This window comes from Falco naumanni, chromosome 11 (genome assembly GCF_017639655.2).
Source record: "Falco naumanni isolate bFalNau1 chromosome 11, bFalNau1.pat, whole genome shotgun sequence".
Taxonomy (NCBI): domain Eukaryota; kingdom Metazoa; phylum Chordata; class Aves; order Falconiformes; family Falconidae; genus Falco; species Falco naumanni.
Genome location: NC_054064.1, coordinates 11,759,412 through 11,785,179, shown reverse-complemented (window position 1 = coordinate 11,785,179; position 25,768 = coordinate 11,759,412). Strand labels below are relative to the sequence as shown.

Here is a 25,768-nt window from a genome sequence, read left to right as displayed (position 1 = left end):
GTAATGTGTATTCTCTACTGTAAATGTAGAGATGGAACAAGGAAGGCTTTGTAGAAAAATATTTGTTGCTGTACTAACTGTGGACAGGACAACTCTTGCACATTCTAGTACCTGATCGGTCATGTTCCATTATGGCAAATCCAGTTCTGCAGTCATATTTCACATCACATCAGACAAGTCTGAGATGATGCACTGTAGCAGTATATATCAAGTAGCATGTCTTTTAATGTAGTCTGAAACTTAATGAATCTAGTGGATTGATGTTTTAATTTTCAATATACTGGTTTTCAACAAACTGAAAATAATGAAAAAATAACCCAACTTGATATCACCCCAAAACTCTCCAATGAGAGATTAAGCACAACTTATCTGTGACTGTACCACAGCAAATTTTTTGCCACAAAACTTCTCCCACTGAATAGCAAGTACTATTTTTCAATGTTTTAAATACAGTAAATAAACCTGGTAACTTCAATGGAAAAACCACAGTCACAGTACAGCATACGACTTTTCATAGTCATGTCCAACCATAAAGAAGTTCTTTCAGTTACAGCATTCAAGCCTTACACTGATGCCCTGAGAACACAGACCAGAGCTGCCAACACACAGTGAAAAGAACATTTCATCCTTCTCAAATATTTTCTCCTCTACTTCTAAGCATGTGAGCATGTTCTAACACAGAGAAAAAAACCACCTGAATATTAGCTCAATATTAATGTTAAGCTTAATGCTAAGAATATTTTCTTCTTCAGGAGGATTTATTATGGGGAAGGGGCACAACCCCGTATGCGATAGTTATAAAAATTCAAACATGAAGTCATTTATGTGGCTAGCATTATGAAAATCTAATTTAGAACTTAATTAAGTTCCTTCCCCACCACAGCGGAACAGTCACCAGCCAAGGCATCTCACAGGCTCCTTTAGTCTTCCTTCCACAGCAGTTTCTACAATGGGGTGCCCCAGGCTCACCACAAATGAAATGTTTTATCTATTTCCACCGTCGAACAATCTTGATGAATGGCCAGAGCAGGAAGTCACCCACATACTAGGAATACTTAATCTGAAGTAAAAAATGACAGAGATCATGTTCCTCCTTTTACGGTAAAGCTCTGATTCCTATTTTTATAAGCAATGTGGGGAGTCAAAAGTAGTTTCCCTTCCTCTCTTCTACTTTTTCCCCAGGCTGTTTTAACTCCTACACTGTAGCAGAGACAAAATGTCAGGATACAAAAACAGAGTGAATCTGTAATTAGGAAAAATTTTCCAATTCTCTCCTCGATTCAGCAGCAGAGTTTTTGTAAGGGACAGCCGCGAGTGCCCTCTCCTGCATAGTGCTGGATCCCCATAACCAGATTTACTCCAGTCACTACAGCAACATCCTTGGGCTGCCTCTAAGCCTTTTCAGTAGAGCTTACTCTTTCCAAGTTACTTGCAGAATATTAGTCCCACTGGGAGCAATTCACTGTTACACCATCAACCCAGAGACCTGCAGATGCTTGTTTTGCTAGCCTCCATCATTTGGACATGCAGTTCCTTTCACTGCATCAGCCATGGGAGCCACCGTTCAAAGAGCAGAATTGACCATCTTCTTCAGCCAATCCTGCACCTCTGAACAGATCTTGTCTGTAAAGTTTGCAGAGTTCAGTGTAGAAAAAGAGTTATCCAGGTGTCTTATTTGATTGCCCTTGATATCATCAGACTTTGGAGCAATCCATTTTTGCTGACCTTGTGCATGTGCAATATTCCCCTTTTAAAAATACTTCTCCACGTTTGTAGTGCCACTTCCCTCTATCAACTCTTACTTCTCAGAAGAGTAAATTGATCATAGGCCAACTGTCTTCAGCCACCCACATAACATCTTTATAAACGGTGTCAGAACGTGTCACATGACCAACAGTCCCCCACAAGCTTTTGCAGTCAGTATTCATTCTAGTAATAATCTTCACCTAGATTAATGGCACAGCTGACCACAGGGTAATGCTGCAGATAGCCCAAAATTATCTTGCCAGATAAAACATCTAGGTGGCTATTCCTATGCTTACAGAATAAGAAATAAATTTGCTCCAATGCCTCAAAATGCCAAAAGAATTGTGCATATGAATAAAATGAAACAGTTTAAGCTACAGTTTTCTAACACTTTCCTATAGCAGTTGGGATAACGAGTCAAAAACTCGCAAAAAAAAAAGTAATTCTTAACCCTGAAGACACAAACATGTCACAATCAAAACACTAATACTTAAAATAAAGCAATGAACTTTGGCAATCTTGACACATCCGACAATGCGAGTTGTATACCTCATTTTAGAAAACTGAACTTTGATCATCTTGGGTCTACAGTCTTTCCAAGATGCATACTGCAACGGTAAAGTGTACAAAATCAATATCAAGCAGCTTAGGATGGGATCTGGTACTGTCATTTCCTTACTTAAAACCATATTCATATGAGAAAACATTGAGATCAGAACATGTCTGAATAGCAATAGCATACAACAATAGGCTACCCTATAGCAACAATTTCAATTTTTATCACCATTCTTACATTCACGTTTGTTTCCAGCAAGACAAAGTAGACCAAGTACCTTTCACAACAGGTTGGACTAAACAGACGAATTGCAATTTCTTCACTGGGCTAGGCATAAATATGCTTTCTTTTACTGTCAGTTTAAACTACACATTTAAGGCTTACAAAATAAAATGCATCTTGAAAATTACTACACTTTCAGCCCCAAAACTCTTTATATCTCTACTAAATATGTAATTACTACAGATGTGTCCCAAGAGAATAAACAAAAGGCTAAGAGATAGGTCATTATAGGACCTTCCTCCTATTTTCCCATGTGAAAAACAAGCGCATTAAAATCCTAATCTTCATTTCCAGAAAGACCACATTTCTAAAGATAAAAACAATGAAAAAACCCTTATTACACAAATTTTAGAATACTAAGTACATCTTCCCGTGGATCTTTTGCCCTTCAGATGTCTCAGTATTAGCCTTAGAGACTTCAAGAACTATTGCCTCAAGTTTGTTTTGCATGACATTACTGAAAGCCTACTGGCTGCCAACAAGCCTAACAAAAATATAATAAAGAGATAAAGTATTACATTGATTAAATTCTTTTAGCAAGTTTAAATTTTAAATAAGAAATTAATGAAATGCAAATCACACTGCCTCTACTGAAAAACAACACACAAAAGAGAAGAAGGAAGTGGTATAAAAATGTTAAGAGTAGAAACAACTAGAATTTCCAATCTTTGGCTCCCAGTTACGGCTGTCAATCCCATAGCACAGCCCTGGCAACAAGGCATCCAGCAGCAGAGAACACTGGAGGTCTAACATCTTGCAGCTTCATATTCTGCAAGGAGTTAAAAGACGACTTTGGAACATAGCACAAAGAAAAAATGTCTTCTTTTATTCTACTTCTATTTACTATTATCTTTAATGCTAACATTTAGAAACTGTAGTTTGAACAACCTGCCTGCAAGGTCCACTGCTCTCCTCCACTAGTGACCAGTTCTTCTGTCCTTGTTGCCACATTTTGATAGACATTTCTTTTAACTGCTTCCTTGGCAGCTTTTCCATACTCGCTTGACTTCAGTAATTAAGACCTGTGCAGATTACACCCACCCCCCCCCTCCCTGGATCTAGGCCACTGAGAAGGTGTTCTTACACCCATTACAAACATTTAAATTAATGTTGAAAATAGGCTTCTCTGGACTATTTAATTAACAACTCAACTTCTCCTTCCCTTCAAGTATTTTAAAACTAAATTTATCTTTCTTAAACTGGAAGGAAAAATGTATTACAGAAAAAAAAGACAAAGAAAATAAAAACCTGAAAAATATTTTATATTCTTTGGATATATTCATATCATTTTTCCACTACAAGAAGCACACATATGCTTAATTGCAGGAATTGCAGCACATACAGGAAAATAAAGAACAAATACACCACACAAAGAGAAATGTAAAAGTAACCCTGTACAAATGGCTCAAGAAAGTTCCTTTCAAAAGTGAATTAGGTGCAAAATAATACAGGCTATTGGCCAGAGTAGGTGCTGACCTAGACACTGTTGAGTAGATCACTTCTGTTAAATACAGATAAAGCAAAGGCATTGTAAATACTGATTGAATCATGCCATTCTTCTCAGGGGACTGATGAAATGTCACAGGTGTCATTTCAGCCCAGAGATGTTCCAGATTGTCATAACTCGGTGGGACTGCCAACTTGGATAGAAGAGGAACGGTCTCTTCCCCCAGCAGCAATCCCACATGCGTTTTTTCTGAGTGCAGCAGCAAGAGCCCAATTATGGATGCTCATGGCTTGGGAAAAGGCTCTCCAGGAGAGTCACAGGTTCTGCATAATAGTACAGCGAGACAGCTGCCCTGTTTTTGCAGTCGAGAGTTTGCCTCCAAAAGGGAAAAACATGCTAGGAAGTTCTAATGATACTTCTTATTTTTGGTTTTGGATCATTTTTGGAGAAATGCTATTTAGGTCAGGTTTTGAAGATCTTTTTCCAGTATCAGTCTCTTAAAGAAATGCAATCATGTCACAAGAAATTATTCAGAGTTCAATTGTACATAGATATTTTCAAAATATCCTGTCATTTGAAAAGTGTATTGTATTTGAAACTGAGTAGCCATTTCAACTCAATTAAAACTTTGCTTTAGAGAACAGTTAATAGTATGCCCACCTGTGAGCCCAGAGGTATAACAAATAAGCAGATGCATGAAGTATCAGATAAGAAGTCTGCAACTGTTTTAAGTATTAAAAGAAGAAATACTACAGGGAGCTCTGATAAAACTCGATACCTTGAACTCTCCTCAACTCTCAACCCCAAGTTAGACCTCTGCATTTTAGAGCTGTTATTATTCTGCACTGCATGTTATGCTTATAATAATTTTAAATGCTCCATACAGAACTGTTCAAAATTATGGACACCCCGAGCACAAACTGCTGAAGAACATTTTAAAGCATATGTGACATGAAATCTGATGCTGTATTCATGCAGTATAGCCTACAAAGCAAATAGCACAGGTTAATACCAGAGGACGCTGAAAATTTTCATTCCAGTTTTACTGATTTTATTAATATTTGTCATCACTGCAAAAAATGCATCAATACACCTAGATCTGCCATAAGTATTTCCTAGTTATTAATTGCTAACAGAAAATATTAATGAAGACATCCTACATTAAAATTCCTTCTCGGTGCCACAGTGACCTCCTTTCAAAATTTTAAGCACCTCAGATTTAGCCATGACAACTGGTACTAAGCATCTCAGAAAATTTTGGAAAATTTACCTAGGCAATAAAATATAGCTAACACTTGTCACATATTCAAATGTTTTGAGTAACAACATGGACAGCAGAAGTTAAAAAACAGAAAAAAATGTTATTGTCAAACAAGACAAAAAGCTTCGAGCCAAAGCTCACATGAATTTCATGCAAAGTCAGTTCTAAGATGTTCAAACTCACTCTCTGCTCTGACGTGCAGACTTCCCTTAGAATCCTGTTCCCTGCAAACAGCAGAACCAGCCTTAGATTTGCACCATCCTTTCTTTCCACACAAAACATTATGGCTCTGTGCAACAATCACCATTTCAACTCATCACTTCATAAAACATGCTGTCACCTAATAGAAAAGCATTTATGTAATAAAATAACAGTGGCAAAACCACAACTAAATAATGCTTTTTCAATCTTTAAAAGGATTTTCTTATTTGCTATAAAAGGGTGAGAAAATGGCATTCTTAAGAGGTATTCTCACTAGACGTGGGCAATGTCATTTCACAAAGGACGATTTTCAGCTTTCCTACCTTCTTAGGATCAATGCTGATTACTTACAGCTAATTCATTTTCTCTGTTCCAGCTAGGCCGTTATATTTCAGAATCATCTTTGAAGATGCTATTTACTGAATTAATCAATCAATCAATTCTCCATATGCTAATACTCAAGCATTCTGGTTTGCCACATCAAAGAGTCTCCATCAAGAAGACATGTTATATAATTAAATTAACCATATCACAAGTAAATTGTGCTTTTGATCAAGAACACACAACTTCTAAGGCTTTGCTAGGAAATTTGCTTATTTGATCATATGATGAGTGGCTTTTTTGAGATCAAGGAAATTATCTTGTTAACTTTTTGGAAACGTACTGCATTGTTTCAAACAAAATAATGGCTTTCCTTTTTCTTTATCAGCCTACTTGCCTGAAAAGCATGGGAGATAGATCAGCTCAAAGCAGTCTATTCTGTACAAAAATTTTAAACACCACCTGATAGGAACAAAGCTCTGTTGCACATCAGTATTTGTAAATCAAAAGCATCAATACTTTATATACTTTTGTGTTCACTGGCTGAGTCTCATTTGTGAAAGTTCCAAGTCTTACAAATCCAAATTCACAAAGTTGCTTGTCTTGATAAGCTTTGAATATTTTATCGTATGTTTACACTTAACTGAAGACAAAGATCTACATTTTGGAGTAAAAAAATGTAAAAATACAGTACATGCACAGCCATAAACTTGTGAATTACCAGACAAAAACCTAAATTGGATAAGAAAAAAGGTAGCATTGGTTTGCAGGGAGAAACTGGGACATCTGTTCATATACCCAAAGTATCACAACAAACATGTAATGCAATGTTCCACGTTTAAAGACTGTAGGAAACTAACACCTTGCACAAAAATCAATATTTACATGGTGGTACTTTATTTTTATGATGTAGTGTCACTACAAATTTATTTCACTCAATTTTAAGACAGACATTAATTTTCATAGTAATATACTTCACATATTATAAGTTAAGTTGTAAAAACATAAAGAATGAGCCATCTTTGATATTTGTGAACCAGAAGACATAATATCAAAGTATATTTATCATCTCCAAGTGTTTACACACTGTTTTCATAAATTCTGTTTTGCTTTCACATTCTACACTGTTCTTACACTGCGCTCTTAATCACATACAGAAACTTCACACAGTTCTTGCTGTGCCTGGGAAAAAATCTAAAGAAATTGCACAACTATAAATACGTTGTGAATGGTTGTGTTACAGATCTGCTAATAAGTTAGAATTAATTCGTTATTTGATTTTATAAAATCATTTTAATAGAAATATAGAGGAATAAGAAATATATTTTAATGAAACTAGTAGTTGCACAGCAAAAGCTGCTATGGAATCCTCTGTACAGCCCTGCACTAAGGCCAAAAGAATAGGTCAGAATCACCTAGTAGGAATGATTAGAACTTAGATAATAGACTTAAGATTTAAGATGATTGAAGATGATTGGATACAGTATTTACGGGTAGACAAGGAGAATGCATTGAAATGTCAGAATGTAAAATTAATGGGAACTTGGGAGAGGATTTCTTTGTATTTGACTGGTCTTCTGTATGTAGAAAGTGTATTGAAATGTCAGAATGTAGAATTAATGGGAACTGGGGAGAGTCAACTGGAACAACTTATAGTTACCTGCCAAGAAATCGTGAACTTTAGTAAAAGGTAATTCTGGCAGGGGGAGATTGCAACCACCAACTCGTATACCACCTACCCAAATCGTACCCCAGACCCATTTCTAGATTTTTCTAACCTTTACTGCGCAGAATCGGATTTGGGAGGAGGGTATGTTAATGATTTGGGGGAAATATTATGATTATGCATGAATAATTAATGAATATGTATGAATAAGTTCTATATATGGTGTGTGATTTTGAAGCTTGGCGTGCGTTGATCGTGAGAGGATTTACCCTCGCACCCGGCCGTTAATAAAGAAGTGTCTGCTTATCTACATCTACATCACATCTTCATTCCGAGATTTCGGTAACAGTTGCTTATAACCCTGAAAAACTTTCGATCAAAACCAACAGGTCACAGCAAAGAACAAGCAACCATTCTTCTTTGGCAGACATCAACTTGGCATCCATTTTTTTCAGTACTGAAATATTTATACTGATGGAAAAGCCCAGGCAGACATATTTGTTTATTGCTTTGGTAACCTATGTGATGTTGGTATAAGTGGAACACCTTTACAGGCTATTTGAAAAATGCAGCAGATACCTAAGGCTTTTAAAGTGCTCTGATAAGAAAGCTTTAATTTAATATGTCACTGTTCAATATGTCAGAGCTCAAATATTCTCTCAGAAGTCTTAAGGCATATGCATTATTAATGCACTATCTGAGGGAACAGATCTATTTGAGCTCAACCTGACTGATGTCATTAGTCACAGAGTGCAAAGCAGATTTGGCAACAGGTATGGTAATAGGTAAGAGAACATTTTTCACTTACCTTGTTTCTTGCACCAGTTTTCTTTAAAGTCTAGAAAACCAACAAGCTCTATCTACAATCTATGCAGCTTGCCTAATCTAAACTGTTGTGCACACACCTAGCCGGTTTGAGAATCAATGTATCTCAGGATTATTTCCTTACAATTAGGTGATGTGTTCTGCACCCCTTGAGCTACATGGTGTGGATTTATGTCTAACTGAAACAGTAATTTTTCAAAAACATATTAGACTGTACCTGAGCGGCTGCACAAACTTAAAACAAAAACCACTAATTTTTCAGGGCTGTACAGCTTTCATGTCAAAAATATCTTTTATTTGGATATTTAAAAAAAAAAAATAATCAGATTTGTTAACTCCATGCACTTAATGTGTACCCTAATCACTAAAATGATGCATTTGCCACTGATTTTTCAGGCATTACTAATTAGCCGTGACATTAATACTGCAATTTCAGTAACAATGTCAAAGCGAAAACTACAGTCATAGTAGTTTCCTGAAGGTGAAATTTTAACTAAGTACATTAAAAAACAAAAAGGCCTTTTCCTTGGTGTGCAAGATGTTTTCATGCACTTCTCAGTTTGTGAAAGAGAGATGTTGAGTAAAGGCTAATTAAAAAGCATGTTACAACACTGTTCCATGAGACTTTGCAATATTGGTTCTGTGCATCTTGAAATCCAGCAGTACTAAACCCAAGTTTAAGCCTTGAGCAACCTAAACCCTGCAGGAGACTAAAGTAGACAATCTCTACACACTCCTTCCCACCTAAATTCTTCTGTGATTTAATTTTAAACTCTATATTTGTCTAACATGTTCCTGTCTAGGAATATATACAGAAGACAAGTTTGCTGATGGCCATTTTTAGAGTAGATTAAAAAGCACAATTGAGAAACCACAGAAAGGCTTAATTAAATTAGCAAACTTGACATCACGATGACAAAATAAATTCAGCACAAACCAGCATAAGATACTGCATGCCTTATTACACTAATGGATTCAGATATGAAGTCAGTGGGGAAATACAGTATGTGGCCTTTCATGGAAAAGGTCTCTGCCATTGTGAGGAAAACAACACACACCTGCTCCATGCTCTACTGTGATCAAGAAACAAACTACACACCAAGAAATATTTAGTTGATGGAAGCAAATGTTTAGTGGCAACATGAGACAGCTGTAGTAATAATCAACATATTTTCTTTCAGCACTTATTCTACCGTCTCATGATGAAACAAAAGAGAATTAAATTCATCAAGCAATGCCAAGAAAAGTAGTTGCCTCATAATAAGAAATTAAGCCTGATAATTAGTCAGCTAAGTAGTTCCAAAGTCATATAACTGAGGTATATACACACATAAAATAAAGGAGGACAGCTTCAAATTTCAAGGAGTTTTTTTCTTTTAATAAAGAATGGTTAGCATAAATTAATTGACATATATATTAGTCAATTACACTTAAAAGCAAACATTTTTCAAATAAGAAAAGCATCTGTAGGACAGCTTTCTAGGGGGTCAAAAATACCAATCAGTGCTCCTACCTTTTAGCATATGCTGAATAACAAAAGTATCAAATATTTTATGTAGTTTGTAGGTATATTATGAGGCATTATATATTTGTTCTGATACTTCTGGTTGTTTTTAATACAGAAGCAAAGAGATTAGACTGGATATTCTGCTAGAAAATCTGAAACAATTGTCTAACAGTCATGATCAGTTTTTGGGGTTTTTAATGACTTAGTTACAGCAAATAAAGCATGCACATTATCACATTGCTGACAAACTTCCACTTAATACATGATGTCTCTAATTTGGCTGAGTAATTTGGTGCAGTAATTTGGCCATACACTTCTATTAATGTTATCTTGGATACAGAATTACTTTGCATTTAAAACCAATGCTATTTGACATGCTAGATTAATTTTATACATTCCACGCCTAGTAAAGTTTTTGTAGTACCATCTTTTAAAAGGTGCTTACTCACTCATACAGCTACAGGCTCATCCATTACTACGAATGGAGTTCCAAGAACAAAATAGCAACTGCTCAAACTACCACTGTTAAGCGCCACATCTCTTCCGAGGCAATAAGTGGTTACACTCCCCCTGTGCATGCAAAACTTCCACTCACATCTGTGAGGGAACAGACACACCAAGAGACAACTCAGCGGGTTTTGATATGATCGCTCCTGTTAAAAACATCCTCCACCAGTCTCTGCCTGCTAGCTTTATGAAAAGCTCCCAAATTTATAAGATTAAGTCCAACCAAAGCTTCAGCTTCAAAAGCTTGACTGCAATGTTGTGTTGCCCATGTTTTACTTCATTTTTATCTAGAAAATCCAGTGCTTCCAAGTAACCAGCAAGGAATTTTGAAGTTTGTATACACAACAATTTTTTTTTTTTTTTTTTTTTTTTTTGGGGGGGGAAGAGTAAAGGAGATGACCCAGCCTCAGCTGTAAAGATACTGTGAATAGGTCAACAGCATCAGATTCAGATCAGATTCAGTGCAGCTGTCCCACATTATCATTGTTGCTGAGGATGTAGTATACGAACAGGCTTCATCAATAACCCCTGTGACATTCTTAGGAAAAGTAAAAATTGAGGTGTTTTCGTATTAGGTATTTTCTAAATAAAGCAATAGTCTCAAAAAACAGCAAATAAATACTGTAGCAACAGAACTACCTTATGAATAAAACGAGCTTACTCGGTTTCCTATGACCAGTAACCCATTATTCCCAACCTCCCTCATGATAAAACAACTCACCATACACCACAGTAACAGAACTAACCAAGAGGTAGAATATTTTCACAGGCTTGTGAAACTAGTTTTCTAACAGAAACATACAGTCTGAGAAGTACTGCTCTGGAAACTGCACTGGGATTTTACCCTTCCTTCCTTTAAGGATTTTCCATATCAAGTGTGCCTAATGTATTCCTGCCTTCCAAACCTAAAACAAGTCCAGCTGGCAAAGCAGTGTTCTCCTCTATTTCATACTTCATCAGTAATGGAAGCTTCCCATATCTGGACACAAATTCTCATCTCAATGACACCAGCATCTCAACAGTAGGTGCCTTTTCAGCAATATAACTATTAACACTGTTACAAACATCTAGGCTACCAATAAAAAAATTACAGCCTAGCTAACGTAGTTATGCCAATAAAACTGTTTTAGTGGCAACAAGGTTAATTCTTAATTTAAAAATAATAAGAGAGATCTTAATTTGTTCTCTTGTTATGTTCTTAGATTAATGCTTGTACAGACCCGACTTCATAAGAATGCTATCTCAAAGACAACAAAACTGCATTAAAATTTCTGTGTGGAACTCAGTAAACAACATTATTTCTGATAATCAAAAAAGAATGTAATTCAGCCCTTCAACTGTGCTGGTTTTGCAGTTTCAGTCAAATTTAAGTAATGAGAAGTATTTTGCCCATAGAAGCAGCAATTATAATGGAGTATGATGAATAACAGCATAATTTCATTCATGGCTACTTTTCAGAGTAGAATCACACTAGAACAGACAAGCTACACAGTAGGCAACCGACCAATTGTTCAAACCACTTGGCTTAGTTTTCTCCCAAATACAAACTCCTGTGCCTCAGCATGTGCTAGAACGTAATTATCGCTACATACCAAGGTATGTTTTGGGAGAGGTGCTGAGGGAAATATGCTGTGAAGTCAAACCCATGTAACACAGTTGGGAGAAAGGTATAAAAACTTCAGAAAGCATAAAAGCTCCCCATTGTTTTCAGTCCTAGCGGTTATAAATAGAAGAGAGCAAAAGCATTGCCCAGTGCAAATAATGCCACTATATCATGTTGCACCTCAGCCCTGACCTGCAACAACCCTGCTGCTCCAGCTCCCCTGCCTCTGCGTTACAGCCTTTAATCACACGGGAAAAGGTTAAGCTGGAGCTATGGGTTTACGAGAAGGACAAACCTCCATGCAAGACAAGGCTGACACCACCGCTCACGTTCAACGACCAACTCCATCTGCCCAAGAGGAAAGAGCGGTGCATTAACTTGTCAACCCTTCAGGTCCCATTTGTTCTGCTCACACAGGGCAACCAGCAGCAGTAAGCCGTTTGTTGGCAAAGGCACTCTCGTGAGCAGCTGATGAGCACTGGCTGGTGCTTAACACAGCGCAAGGCTCACCGCACACCCAGCAGTGGGGAGGGGGGTCCTGCACAGAACCGTAAAAACATTTGGGAAGAACTGAGGATCTCTCTTCCTGCTTTCCTTAGCAACCTGACTGACTGCTGTTTTGTTTGGTTGGGTGTTTCTGTGCATTGGGCCAGGATGCCTGAAAAGCAGATCGATAGTTGCAATGGTAAAGCTAATAAATCTGAGTGCCTTGTGCTTTTCATACACATTTTATCTATGTTTAAGTAAATATCAATAATGGCATTACAGGAAATGCAGCAGGGAGAACACAGGGACAGAAAGAGGCAAAGTACTCAGCTTTCTGCTCACATACAAATAAATACTTCTTCCCACACCCTACTATGCTACCCAGAAATTTTTGCCAAAACACATGCTATTTTTCATCTTCAATGAAAGTCAGCAAGAAGGGAACCCTAGTGGGCAGCAAGCCTTACAATATCTGCCCACTGCAGCCTCTCCTCCCTTATATTTTCATGTAAATCATTAGCACTCATCATACTAAGGTTTTAAAAAAACGTATACATAGCTTATGAGCAAGTTTCACTCATATCAGCTCATAATAGCCTTTTTTCTGAATCCACATACCTTTACAATCACATCCAAAAAATCTTTATTAATGTTGTCTCTCTATTTTCACTGGGACTATCTCACTCCCCTCACACTTATTTATTTTTTTTTACCATAAAGCAGGCATCGCCCTGTCATCCAATTCCCTTGTTCACATGTTTTAAATTTAATCAGAGTACCTGAGGTGTCAATAATCACATTTGCCTTTCTGACAAGAATCAGAAATGGAAATAAAGCTCATGCTGCACAATAATAATGTAATCTGCAGCACTGCATCTGAACAAGTTCTCAAGCAGTCTAAAGCAACCTCCTCTTTTACTTGAAAACATAAAGGAAATCAGCCTTTTGAAACCAAATTTAATAAGCCAAGCAACTTGATCCAAATTCCAAACAATAAATTAGTTTAAAGCCACCAGCAAAGATGATAGGATCCCCTCAAATCACAGCATCACCTTTCAAAAAATGTATTTCAATTAATTAAAAATGGGAGGGGGGAAAAATGTCACTATTATATTAGATATATATTGTTAAAATAATTACTATTTCCCCCTGGTTGCTTAAGACAGCATTACTAAAAACAGTTTTAGCAGCAAAGTTGGAAGGTAATGCATAGCCTAGAGTGCCCTCTTTCTTTTCCAAGGGGAGTTTCAGGGAAATATTCTGCTCATGATGTTAGCCAGTTGTTTCTCAGAAAGTCAAATAAAATAGATAACTAGACTGCATTACAAAAATCTAAACACAAAAGCAGTTCAGCCTCAGATAAGTGATATCCTTACACTAGTGATAAACATGATTCTACCTTAATAAAAATATACTTACAGAGCCATCTGAAACTGTTCAAGCCATTTTTTCTTCAAGTCTTTAGTTTTGCAATAAACTTCTAAACCATTTTGACCTTGGATATGAATGAGGTAGAAGCCATAAGACCACTGCATAAAAAGATTGGCAAAACAAATGTCATCAGTTATGAAGAAGGGTGGGGTGCATGCAGCAGCGAAAGCAGCATTTGTATGTTCCTTAATCCCCTGATTTGGGGAACAGCACAACCACATTATTGTGTTCACTTAGGAATGACTTACTCAAATATTTTAATTACATCATAATAAACAGAAGTTGAAATCCCTAACTTCAGCTTACATTTGACACATAAAACTTTGTAAATAAATTGCATATACATTCTGAATGCCACCAAAATGTTTCAAATTGCTGCCAAAAAAAAATACTATTTTATCTGCATTAGCAACAAATATTTACCTTCTTATTTTCTTTATCAGTAGTGGGGTTATTTGTAATTTTGTATTTCTGAAGATCTATTATTTCCTTCATTTCATAATTATCACCTCTCCGTTTGCAAACGATTACAGCTAGATCAAACAAGAAGATATGCCTATGAAAATACAATATAAATTAGGTTAAAAACACTCCAGAAAACCAACACCAAAAGTCTTATTTTACACACCTTAGCCTGTGGCACTGAAAATTTTGAATGTGAAGAACTAAACTACTGAATAACAAAACAAAAACCACTGAAAGTTTTCTTGCTGGAAGCCTATTACTTGCAAGGGACTTCGGTGATCTTAGATGATAACGTAACAGCTAATTTCCTGTGAAACACTTTGCAAATTCGCTTGGTGATAGGCTCTGTGAACCCACAGTGAAACGGAAAGTAGTTTCAAGAATCACTGAGCTGAGCTCAAACCTAAAGAGAGTTATTTACAGGCTTTTTAACAGCAAACATCAGAAGTCATGCCCTCACCTGTCCTGCCTTGCACGTTTGTCTAATGTAGTTATCCTTATTTCCCCATCACCTTGAGGTCTTCCATACTGTAAGAGGGAATGATTCTGAAACAGAAGTATTATGTATGATTCAATATAGCAAAAATGTCAAGATGATGACACATTCAAATGTTAGACCACTCACTCCTTTTACTCCAAAAAAGGACTTTTCAGGCCTGAAAACAACATATTTTGCTCGTTATCATCTAAACTAAACACAATAAAGATTCAGTCCATTTCATTTTGATCTTCAAATGGGAAATTTTTTCCCATTACAAAAACACCCAAGTCACTGTACAAATGCAAACCTCTAACTATAGAAATACATTTAACTAGACAGACCCTCAAAAGAGCAAACTTCTGTACTTCAATATTCACATCATTCTAAACCAAGCAAAGCATACTTATACTTCAATATTATGAGTAGTATACTCTCATAGGAAATGGGGAAAAGTTAAATCTATCAACATTTCTGATCAAAACTTATTTAAAAACTGTACATGAACTAAAGATACCACATACCAAATTCTCTATTGATAGTTGAAACTGTCTAATTTCACGGAGCGTTTCATTATCTCTCTTCACTTCATTCACATATTGAGCCAAGTCCTAGAGCACCAACAGAAGAAAGGAGGGGGAAAAAACCTCTTCTATAACAGACCACGTTAATACATTATTTTGGCAAGTTTATTTCTGATTCTGTCTTTGGCTTATCTCCATATTTAGTTATTTAAATATATATAAATATATATTTAGTGTTCAAGAATGACCAATATGTATGTGGAAAGAAGGAAAAAAAGTCTCTGCATATGTTCAATATTATTTCAAACTTTCTTCATCACACGTATTGAAACACAAATTTAGTAGCAGGAAAGAGGAAAACATGTAATAAATGGTAAAAAGAGGCTGATTTTTTCTGAACTTTATTAATATTTTATTTTCAAGATTAAAAATAGAAATATAACTTATGCAGCCCACCGCCAAAAAAGCAGTCAACAACATCCAATATCTGAGAATAAGACAGAAGGTAAATAGAGTGTATAGTAGAAAATGTATGTAAGGTAGCTCAAAAGAAGCATGTAAGGCATAAATATATCATAAGTCTGGGCATTTATTAGGAGAGAAGCTACTGCCCCAGTAGTAGGACCTTGCTCTTACTGTTGCACAGCAGAGAGAAGCCATGAAGCCATAACACAGCAGATTTTAAAAGGGGCTTTTAATGGTATATACTACCTGAAGTTGCAGGTTGAGATCAGTATTGTCCCCTTTACCAGAACATGTACTGTACACATTTCACTAAAGTCTTTGAAATGCTCTGAGCACACATGAGTAACAATGACAATTTCCCGGGGCTTCTCTGTTTATGGCTACGGATGAGGTGTGAGAAGGAGCAGTAATTGGTAGGGTCAGGGCTACCGAGAGTAGCAGCTGGAAAAGGCATTCTGATCTTCACAACTTGCTTTCACAGTATCCCTTCAACGTGGTCACAAATTTGGAGGGTGGGAGAAAGATACATCTTCTTCCTAAGACTTTTTAATCAGAATCTAAGAATAGCTGCAATCATTATGCTAGCTTCCCAAATCAATCTGTGCAGGATACATTCACATCAGTCTCAAAAGAGAGTTAGTGTGGAAATTAAATAACCTCTTTCCTTGCTGCTAAAAAAATCTGACAGCATAATCCTTCCTAGAATTTTTTCTTTCTTGGGGGGGCAGTAGCACTTTGCTGGCAGATTTCCAAAGACATTTCATTTTGAGCAGACACATCAGGGTTTATAGAAGCAACATACTGATGCTGCACAGTTACTTCTACTACACCGGTAAGGGTTACTGTAAGAAGATACAGTAAAATGGGAGGGAAATAATGCTGTGGCCTTAATGAGAGGTGGTCAGACCTAGAGGGTTTTGTGGGTTGGAGCCGGTGTGGCAAAGGGGAGGGGGGCGAGTTTTTTAATTGGCTGGTTATGTCCTGCCAGCCAGCACATAACTGCCACAGCCACTCTGGCAAGAGATTTCTTAACTGGTTTTCAGTCCAACAGCCTCTAAAAACAATGAAGCAAGGCAGGAAATGGGAAAGAAAAAGAGAGGGGAAGGGGGGAACACAAACCAGGGCAAACAGCAGCAGCCAGGATGCATGGCTTGCCACTAGATGGAAGCAACACGGTGCCATCCCATTTAGGGCATCTCTCCATGGGAGATGACCATGGTGGCTGTCTGCATTCGCTGCACAAAACTGGGTGACAAAAAAGAGGAACCAAAAATCTCATTTGTGAGCTGGTCTGTATTGCAGGCATTCAAGGCAGATAATCACATACTATGAGACAGCCATGTGACCCAAAACTTAGTCTGACTCCAGCATCTTCTGTGGACGAGATACGACCTATGTCGTGCCTTCCCCACAAAGGATAGAAAAAATTTCTGTTTCAGCACATGAATGTCACAATTCATGCTGTGAAGGCAACTGAAGCAGAACTGTGCTTCCCTTCTGAAGCTGTGCAGAGGAACACATACTACCTTATATATAAGGCAGCACAGCTATTCTACAAAGCGTTTGTTGGTATTACTTGCAGGTGAATGTACAGTGACAGATACTCTACCTCCAGAAAGGCACCACAGATATCATATTAAAATGACAGAATAGAAGTCTTGTAAAGAAATATAACTGTCTTAATCTCACTGGGAAACTACTGACCTTGATTAAAATTGACTTACCATGGTAGAAATATTCCTAAATTTTTGGAAGTGAGACCAACATTATTGAAACACCTGTTTTTCATCTCATTCTATGGCAGCAAAATGATGTAGAAATAAATTGAAATGCAGAAGTTCCATTTCATAAACGCTCCACTTCAGAAAACTAGTGAACTTGTTTCCCAGCCTTGAGCAAAACCCTCAAATATATACTTGCCCTGACATACTCACAAAGCTCAGTGACCCGTGAAAACATGTTTGATCTGCTATGAAGAACATTATCATCTCCAGGAAATGCAGTTCTAAGCTACCATTTTAACTGCCAACTAAGACATAAATACTTCATTGTCATGAATATTTACCTTCATTGCATCAAGTGCCAGTTTTAGATTTGCCTTCTCCATGGGATCAGTAGTGTGCTTTACCAGCTCCTGTGGACAGAGCAGTTAAAACTTTTCACCCACTGCCTATCAGTTCATAAATTGAAGTTGTCATTTCTTACCCCCACACCACCACCCCAATAAAAGAAACAAGCCAAAACCTGTAATCACTACCCAGTAATTCACATTTTCATCCCCATAGTGAGCAGCCTACAACTGACTGGGGACTACTGCAAACAGGTAATCGGCAAGTGTTTTAGTAAGAATGTTGTGTAGCCCAAACACTGACTTTAGCTGATAATGAACCATCATTAGAAGCTAATTTGGTCCATCTAGGACTTAAAACTTGCCGAATCAGATCATTACTATATGTGCATGCTGAAAGCACAGGTAAACACTTGAGTTCGTTTGCACATTACTATACAGTACATCATCCCATCCCAAAATATGCATTTGTGTGCAGAGGGGGATGTATCCTGGCAATAAAATCTCTGCTAAACTGTGCACTGCTTAGAAGTCGTCACTGTCTCATTACGTCCAAGATAAAGCTGACTCAGAAGACATATTTAATCAAATGTAAATGTTTAAAGAATTTTTTGGCCACTTCCCATATGGAAAATAAAGGGGTTTTTTGGTGTTAATGAAGTGAAAAAGTAACCTTTTGGGGAAACAAGTTATTTCTTCTTTATAATTTGAGAAGAGAATTATACATTTCAGCTAACATAATAACTTGCTAAAATCATAGGAAATGAACAATTCTAATAATTTACTGGGGTAGTTTTTTCTTTCAAAGTCTATAAAATATTTCTTTCTTGTACAATGTATACTATAGTGTCACACAGAGCATAGTGACACATTGTGTATCATCTTTTCATAATAGACAGGTTGATTATAAAATCATGACTCAGATCTCGTAAGTGTTTTTCTTAAAAGCAGTTGGACCATTCATTTTGGTTTTTGTTTTTTTTTTCAATTTTCCGTTGATGAAAATATTGATGACTCATTTATAGAAATATTTCAAAAAATGTAATATTACAGAATGTATGTTGCTCTGCAAATTCAAAATTATGCTTCACATACAAGTAGTAGATCTTTTTAAAATGACATTTTACAAGCATCAGCAGAGTTGACAGTCTAATACAGCAATATATTTCTTTGCAGCTGAACTAATGAGTCTCCTGGCACACCTATCAAATTAAATTTATAAGACTCTCCACTCTTATTACAGGGCTAACTGCAAAAGCTAATGCTTTGTGGGTTATAACAAGAAGCATTTCAAAACAAATATGGCTTTATTGTAATTTATGACAGCAAAGAAGCGTCTTAAAAGAATGTTTTAAGTATGGTCCGGCTTCCTCTTTTGGGGGGTAATGATTCACATTTCAAAGTAACACAATTATAGTTTGGTACTACTAACCATTTTAAACGTACCAAGAATGAAAGGTTCAGATACTGAGGATGCAATTGTGTTTCAGGGTTTTTTCCCCAGATATGCTTCAGCTCTGAGGAATGATCTCTGTAAGAAAATCCAGACTTGACTGGATTTTATTCATAACAAATCATCCTCAAATCTATGGAAATGTCAATCACTTCCCTTTGATAAAAACCTATAGTTCTCATTCTTACAATCCGCTGGTGACAAACAATCATAGTTTTGCTCTCGGCCCCCTTAAATTTCAAAAATAAAATACCTGGAGCAGTAGGTGGTATTTTAGCACTCTCTGCATTGGAACCACTAAAAGATCCCGCAATGTAAACTTCCCATTATTGGCCCTCTTGGAACATTCCTAGTTCAAAGCAGAAGAAACAATAAGACAAGAGACTTAGAAAACAAAAATATTCAAGTGTTACATATGACAATTCAGTAATACATAGGCCAAGCAACTATATTAAGCTTAAGATAAAGAATATCAACAAAATGAAGGAAAACAGTTGATATGGCAATAGCTAAGCAAAAAAAGACTGGGTCTAGAGTCACATTCTTATATATTTCAGCTGCATAAGGGCAGAATAAACATCACAGACAACAGCAATTGGGCATTCCATTGAACTAAAAAAAAGACATTGCCTATAAGCACAGCAAAGATGGCAAATATTACAACTATCTTCAAAAAAAAGCAAAAGATATTCTATAATCCTAGAAACTATAAGCCAGTCAGCCTCACTCCAGCCACTGCAAAAATTACAGGCAAAGTCCTCTTGGAAGCAGTTTCTGGGCACATGAAGAAGGTGACTAGAAACTTCCAGCACGGATTTACCACAGGTAAATCTATGCTTGACCTACTTGTCTGCTTTCCATGCCAATGAAATGGCTAGAATTCCAAATGGGTCGGGAGAGTCTACCTTGATTTTTCCATGGCTTTCAACATCGTCTCCTGCAGCATCCCGATATCCACATTGGGATGCTATGTTCCAGATGAATAAACTACTAGGTGAACGAAAAGCTGGCTAGATCTTGAGACTCAGAAAGAGCAGTGACTGTTTCCTACACTACCTGAGGGACAGTTGCAAACATAGCTACTCAGAGGCCCATCCAGGGACCCCTCCATTTTAATGTCTTTAGTAGTGATCTGCAGGAAAAGACAGAGGACATCCACAGCAAGTCTGCAGGGAACACCAGACTGGAGGTACAGGTGACACTTTTCAGGGCATGTCCAAAAGGAACCTCACACGAAGGCAACAAGGTGAAGGCTGAGTCCTTCCTAGTATGCACTAACCAGAGACACAGTAACCCTGAGGGCTGACCAGCTCAGGGGACGTGGCAGACAGCAAGCCCTGTGAGGCTGTGGAACCAGGGCTTGTTCAGCTTTGAGGTCCCTCCCAACCTGAGCAGTTCTGCAATTCTGCATTCTGAGATGTCACGATTAACAGAAGGGTACGGCTGATGATCACTTCTCGGAAAAAAAAAAAAAACTTAACCCTACTAATGTCAGTGGCAAAGATTCACTTTAGTGCCAGGATGTATACCACAACAGCTCACATATTCATTTGATCAGAGGCTCCAAAAAATTGAAAGAAGCAGCAGCAAATTCACATATGTGTGTGTGTATAAATATATATATATATATATAAAATGTATATATACAAGTTAAAAAATACTGATACCTCTAACTTCAATTTAACATCTTCTTTTGTCTTAGAGATGTTGTCCAAGCATGATATCGCTATCTCCACTTGACTGCAGTACTGTCCATAAATAACCAATCTAAATCAAAACAAGAGATAAAGAATAAAAGGCACATATGTTTATTTAGCAAAAATCCTTGATCGTTTTTCACAAATACATGGTTAACAACCCTCCTTTTAAATGGCACAGTGCCTAAATAAGCAAGGATAGGATTTAGCCACAGACTTACAATAGGCAGCACGACTAACAAGGAAAAATATTTAGAAGAATACAATTTTGCTCTACCTTCAAAATGCTGTACAATCATTGCAATTTCCTTTAATATTCACATGTATATGTTCTGATAAATATAGGACTCATTAAAAAGCAGCACAACTGTTGTTTAATAGAACAACAGTCTGTAGCATTTATAACACTGTAGATTTCCAAGGTTGTAAAGAATAAATTCTGTAACACAGTCCTAACAGGATTAATTACAACTATCCTTTACAGAACTTGTAGGTTACCCAAACTGATCCATCTCCATCAGCTTCTACCATGTTATATCCTGTGAACTCTCAGATAAAAATAATAGTGTATGAAAACTCAAGAAATTTTCAGTAGTTATCAAGGCCAGCAATGCTTCATCAAGGAATGTCTTTTATGACAGGAGTTTCTTTTATGACAGGAGTTTCTTGCCCCTGTTTGGAGTACTTCTTTCTGCTAGTCCAAATGCAAAGAGCACTGTTTCCTTTCACTTTTTCAAATATTTCTTGAGGTCATTCCTTCTGTATGCTTCAAATCCCTTTTTTTGGGGTGGGGGGGAGGGGTGGGGGGGGGGGGTGTCCTATGAGCTTTCCATTGAGGTCTCAAATTTCTTTTTCTCTCACCTAATCTTTCTATTTTTCTTTTCTTTTTCTATTTTTTTTTCCACAATTAAAGTGATAATACTGATTTAACACTTACCAATTCTGATTGTTTTTAATCACTACATGGTTAAGACACTGAGTCTACCTCTGTCCGTTTCCTCTTTTTATAATACAAATCTGAGGTTTCTTCTCAGTGCCCTTCATTTCCTTTTTAGCACACATTTCAGACAAACTTTTGAAAGACAAGCATTTTCCAGAACAATTTTTTGTCCCCTGATTCCCTCCTACAGCAGCAGAAAGTCTAACAGCCTGGGAAATAACTACGTCCTGCTCCAAAAAAAGCTGAGACAGAGGGCCTTGAAAGGCAAGACTGTTCATGGGCAGCCTGGGGCACCCTCCTCCCTCAGAAAACAACTCTCCATTCCAATGTTTTCCAGATGCTGCTGTCGAATTTCTCACAAACCTATTATTACTGCAACAATCCTCCTTCCCCATCACCTCAAGCAAATCCAGTTAGCTTCCTCACGTCTTTCCCACTCCAGTCCCAGAAGGAACTAATTTTTACCCAGGTTAAAAGGGTTACTTCAAGGCAGTCCACAGTACAAGTGTTTTTCAGCTAAATACCACAGGCATAAAAGTTCATCTGTACAGTCCAGCAGCTGTTCAGTGCTGGCAGAAAAAACAATGTGAAAAGGTGGATAAAAAAATGGCAATTAGCCTACAGGGCATGGCATGCTGCCACAGCTATTCTGTTATCAGCTTGGCTGTTTTTCACAGTTTGAAGGCAGAGTGTGTTTGCTTTACTGTCACACCTTTGACTGCAGGGTACAGTAAGACCCTAGTCTCCTCTTCTCTTTTGCACCTGCTTTCTCTTCTTTCAAGTTATGACCTCTTCTGTTTTCTTTAGCCTGGAATAGCCGTAATATATATCCTTGCCTTATTTTGCCCCTTCCCGTTTTATAACATGTTCCCTGTTAAACAGTACACATACATGCTATGAAATACCTGGGATTCTTTGCATTTAAAAAAATGCTGTGCACAAGAAGCTACTTAAGTTTTGTTCAAAATACAGATGTTACCTGTCTAGTAACAATATTGCCAAAACTAGGGGTAAGAAGAGGGAGGGCTCTTCTCCATAGCAAGAGGTTACGTTTTGACTTCCAGGCTCAGAACACCAAATACTAGTTTAACAAGTATATTCACACTGAATTCAATCCTGTTTCAGAAATACTCAAGCAAAAGCATAATAAAAAATACTTTACCAAATTGAGCATAGATTATCACAATTAGTAAAAGTGCATAAAACTTACCTTTCCTTGTAGTTAATAAAAATTTGATATAGGTTCTGATCATTTTTGTTAACAATGGAATCATTGATGTCCTGTGTTAGATTCCTGTGAATTTTCACCAAATCCTTAAAAAAAGCAATGGGAGGGGGAAAGGTTTTTCAAAACAGAAAAACTTAAAGCTTTGAATATAACAATACGTTATTTCATGTTAGACCCATTAATTTCAACAAAATTGAAAACCGATCATTTGAGAGTAGTACCTAATTTCAAGGTTTGCCACATCTTCCATATAGTGCGACAAGAAAAACTAAACTCCAAGAACTACCTATTAGAGACTAATTTATTCTAGCTTGGAACGTGCGCTGTTAATTCATCTTCATTTTATAATGATAATTTTAAAATTAAGTAAGTCAAGTAAATGCTTTAGTGACAAGATAAAGTAATAATTCATGTCCCTGAGCTGTGAAAAATTAGTTTTGTACATTACATTGGTCAATTAGTGATGTTCTAGTGCCAAGTTAACTGCAATCATAATGAGTTTCCCAATACAGCAGGCAACTAATGGATGAAAGGCAAGAATATTGCAGAAGGATTTGCTCCCTGAGTATAGCAGCAACTCACCTTACTTGTTCACTACTAGACAAAAACCCGTAAGCAACTATAGCAGATTACATCAGCCTTAATGCTGCATGGATAGTGTCAAAGAATTCACAAGAAAAAGTAAAAACAGGTTAAAGTTTTGAAATCATGATAACTAAGTGGTGTACAGACCACTGTAATGAAAAAATAGAGGACATTAAAAAAAAAAGCCATTGAAGATTGTTTAATGTAGCAAATTATATACCACAAAAATAGTATGCAACATTGAGTTGCAAATTAAGTGAAAACAATTTATACTGATGAAAAGTAGGAGTACAAGAGTACACGCAAGGTCAATCACATCACAGGTGAGGGAGAAAAAAATTAAACCAGATCAAATTCAGTTGATAGCAATTGTATAGCCTTAAGGACCTGGGAGTTCTGTTGGACAGCAGGTTGCCCACAAGCCAGCAGTGTACCCTTGTGGCCAATAAGGCAAATGGGATCCTGGGGTGCATCAGGAGGAGTGTGGCCAGCAGGTCAAGGGAGGTGATCCTGCCCCTCTGCTTGGCCCTGGTGAAGCCTTATCTGGAGCACTGTGTCCAGTTCTGGGCTCCCCAGTTCAAGAGAGACAGGGAACTACTGGGGGCAGGGGGCAGCAGGCAGCGGAGGGCTACAAAGGGGATGAGGGGGCTGGAGCATCCCCCTTATGAGGAAAGGCTGAGAGAGCTGGGGCTGTTTAGCCTGGGGAAGAGGATGCTGAGAGGGGATCTTACCAATGCCTACAAATACCTGAAGGAGGAGTGTTAAGAGGACGCGGCCAGGCTCTTTTCAGTGGTGGCCAGCAACAGGACAAGGGGCAACAGGCACAAACTGAAGCATAGGAAGTTTGTTCTGAGTATGAGCAAAAAACTTCTTTACCTTGAGGGTGACAGAGCACCGGAACAGGTTGCCCAGAGAGGCTGGGCAGTCTCCTTCTCTGGAGACATTCAAAAACTGCCTGAACACAACCCTGTGCAACCTGCTCTAGGTGACCCAGCAGGGAGTTGGACTAGATGATCTCCAGAGGTCCCTTCCAACCCTGACCATTCTGTAATTCCATTATACCCTCAGATTCTTAAGTTGTGGCAGACAAAGACATTATTAGACAAATGCTTTCCAATTACAGAAATGCTTCCCAATTAATATATTACAGGAGAACATTTTCTCAGGAACACACAGGGACTCAACTAAGCAACCCCCCTGAAAAACAGCTTAGTGCTAATGGGGCAAAATGTCTTTTTGAGCTTCTATCTCCAATTCAAAGTTTTAAATTAAACTGATGTTAACATCATTAACAGTTAATGAAAGTTCCAACACTTCAGTTATCTGTTACACATACATACAGAGTGAAAGAGCTGGAAATATGTCCACATCATATGTCTCAATTCAAATGCATGCATAGGTGTAAATACAAATGCATCTATATATGTGCGCACACATACACAGATGTACATACAACTGCATATATATGTACATATATATATATATACACAGATATATATGCACACAGCTACACACACAAATATAGAACTATACATACGTTTCACAGGACAGAACTCTGAAATCTGAGCCCTAAAAAAAGGCACGCTCTTAGACTGCTGAGTAGTTTGGGGTGGTTGATTTGTTGGTATTTTTTCTTAAAAATAAAATATATTTTGATATCAGCAGATGACTGTTCAGCAAGCATCTTTCAGAGTCTATATAAGGAATGCAGCATCACCCTAAAGCACCGATCCTTCACCACAACCCTTTAACAGAAGCAAATCCATCCTGTTCTAAGAACACCGCACTTGCTCTTCACGTCACAGTTTGCTGTAGAGCTCTGTGCAACAGCTATTTTTAGTTTAAAACAAGGTTCCACTGCCCTCCAGCCTTCCTGCTGAGGAACTGCCGCAGAGACAAGGTCTCAGCAGACAAAGTGTTTGCACATATTTTTGGTTTAGGCAAGTCCTGGGAATCTTTTAATGTTTTTGTATGCCTATGAAATGTTAGTGGAGTCAGAAATTAGCACCATCCTGTAACACCCAAA

The 25,768-nt window shown here is 37.4% G+C and overlaps 1 protein-coding gene across 2 annotated transcripts in view; it reads right to left on the bottom strand.

The window, feature by feature from the left end:
- The window catches only part of VAV3 (vav guanine nucleotide exchange factor 3), a 171,563-nt gene that overhangs the window by 71,559 nt on the left and 74,236 nt on the right, over positions 1–25,768 (bottom strand). For both annotated transcript variants that reach the window (XM_040610281.1, XM_040610282.1), the window contains exons 8-15: positions 23,140–23,243; positions 20,960–21,059; positions 19,546–19,641; positions 17,837–17,905; positions 15,307–15,393; positions 14,765–14,850; positions 14,263–14,395; positions 13,828–13,937 (exon numbers count right to left, since the gene is read on the bottom strand). In XM_040610281.1, the coding sequence (XP_040466215.1) occupies positions 13,828–13,937; positions 14,263–14,395; positions 14,765–14,850; positions 15,307–15,393; positions 17,837–17,905; positions 19,546–19,641; positions 20,960–21,059; positions 23,140–23,243 (785 nt within the window). The remainder of the gene's footprint in view (positions 1–13,827; positions 13,938–14,262; positions 14,396–14,764; positions 14,851–15,306; positions 15,394–17,836; positions 17,906–19,545; positions 19,642–20,959; positions 21,060–23,139; positions 23,244–25,768) is intronic.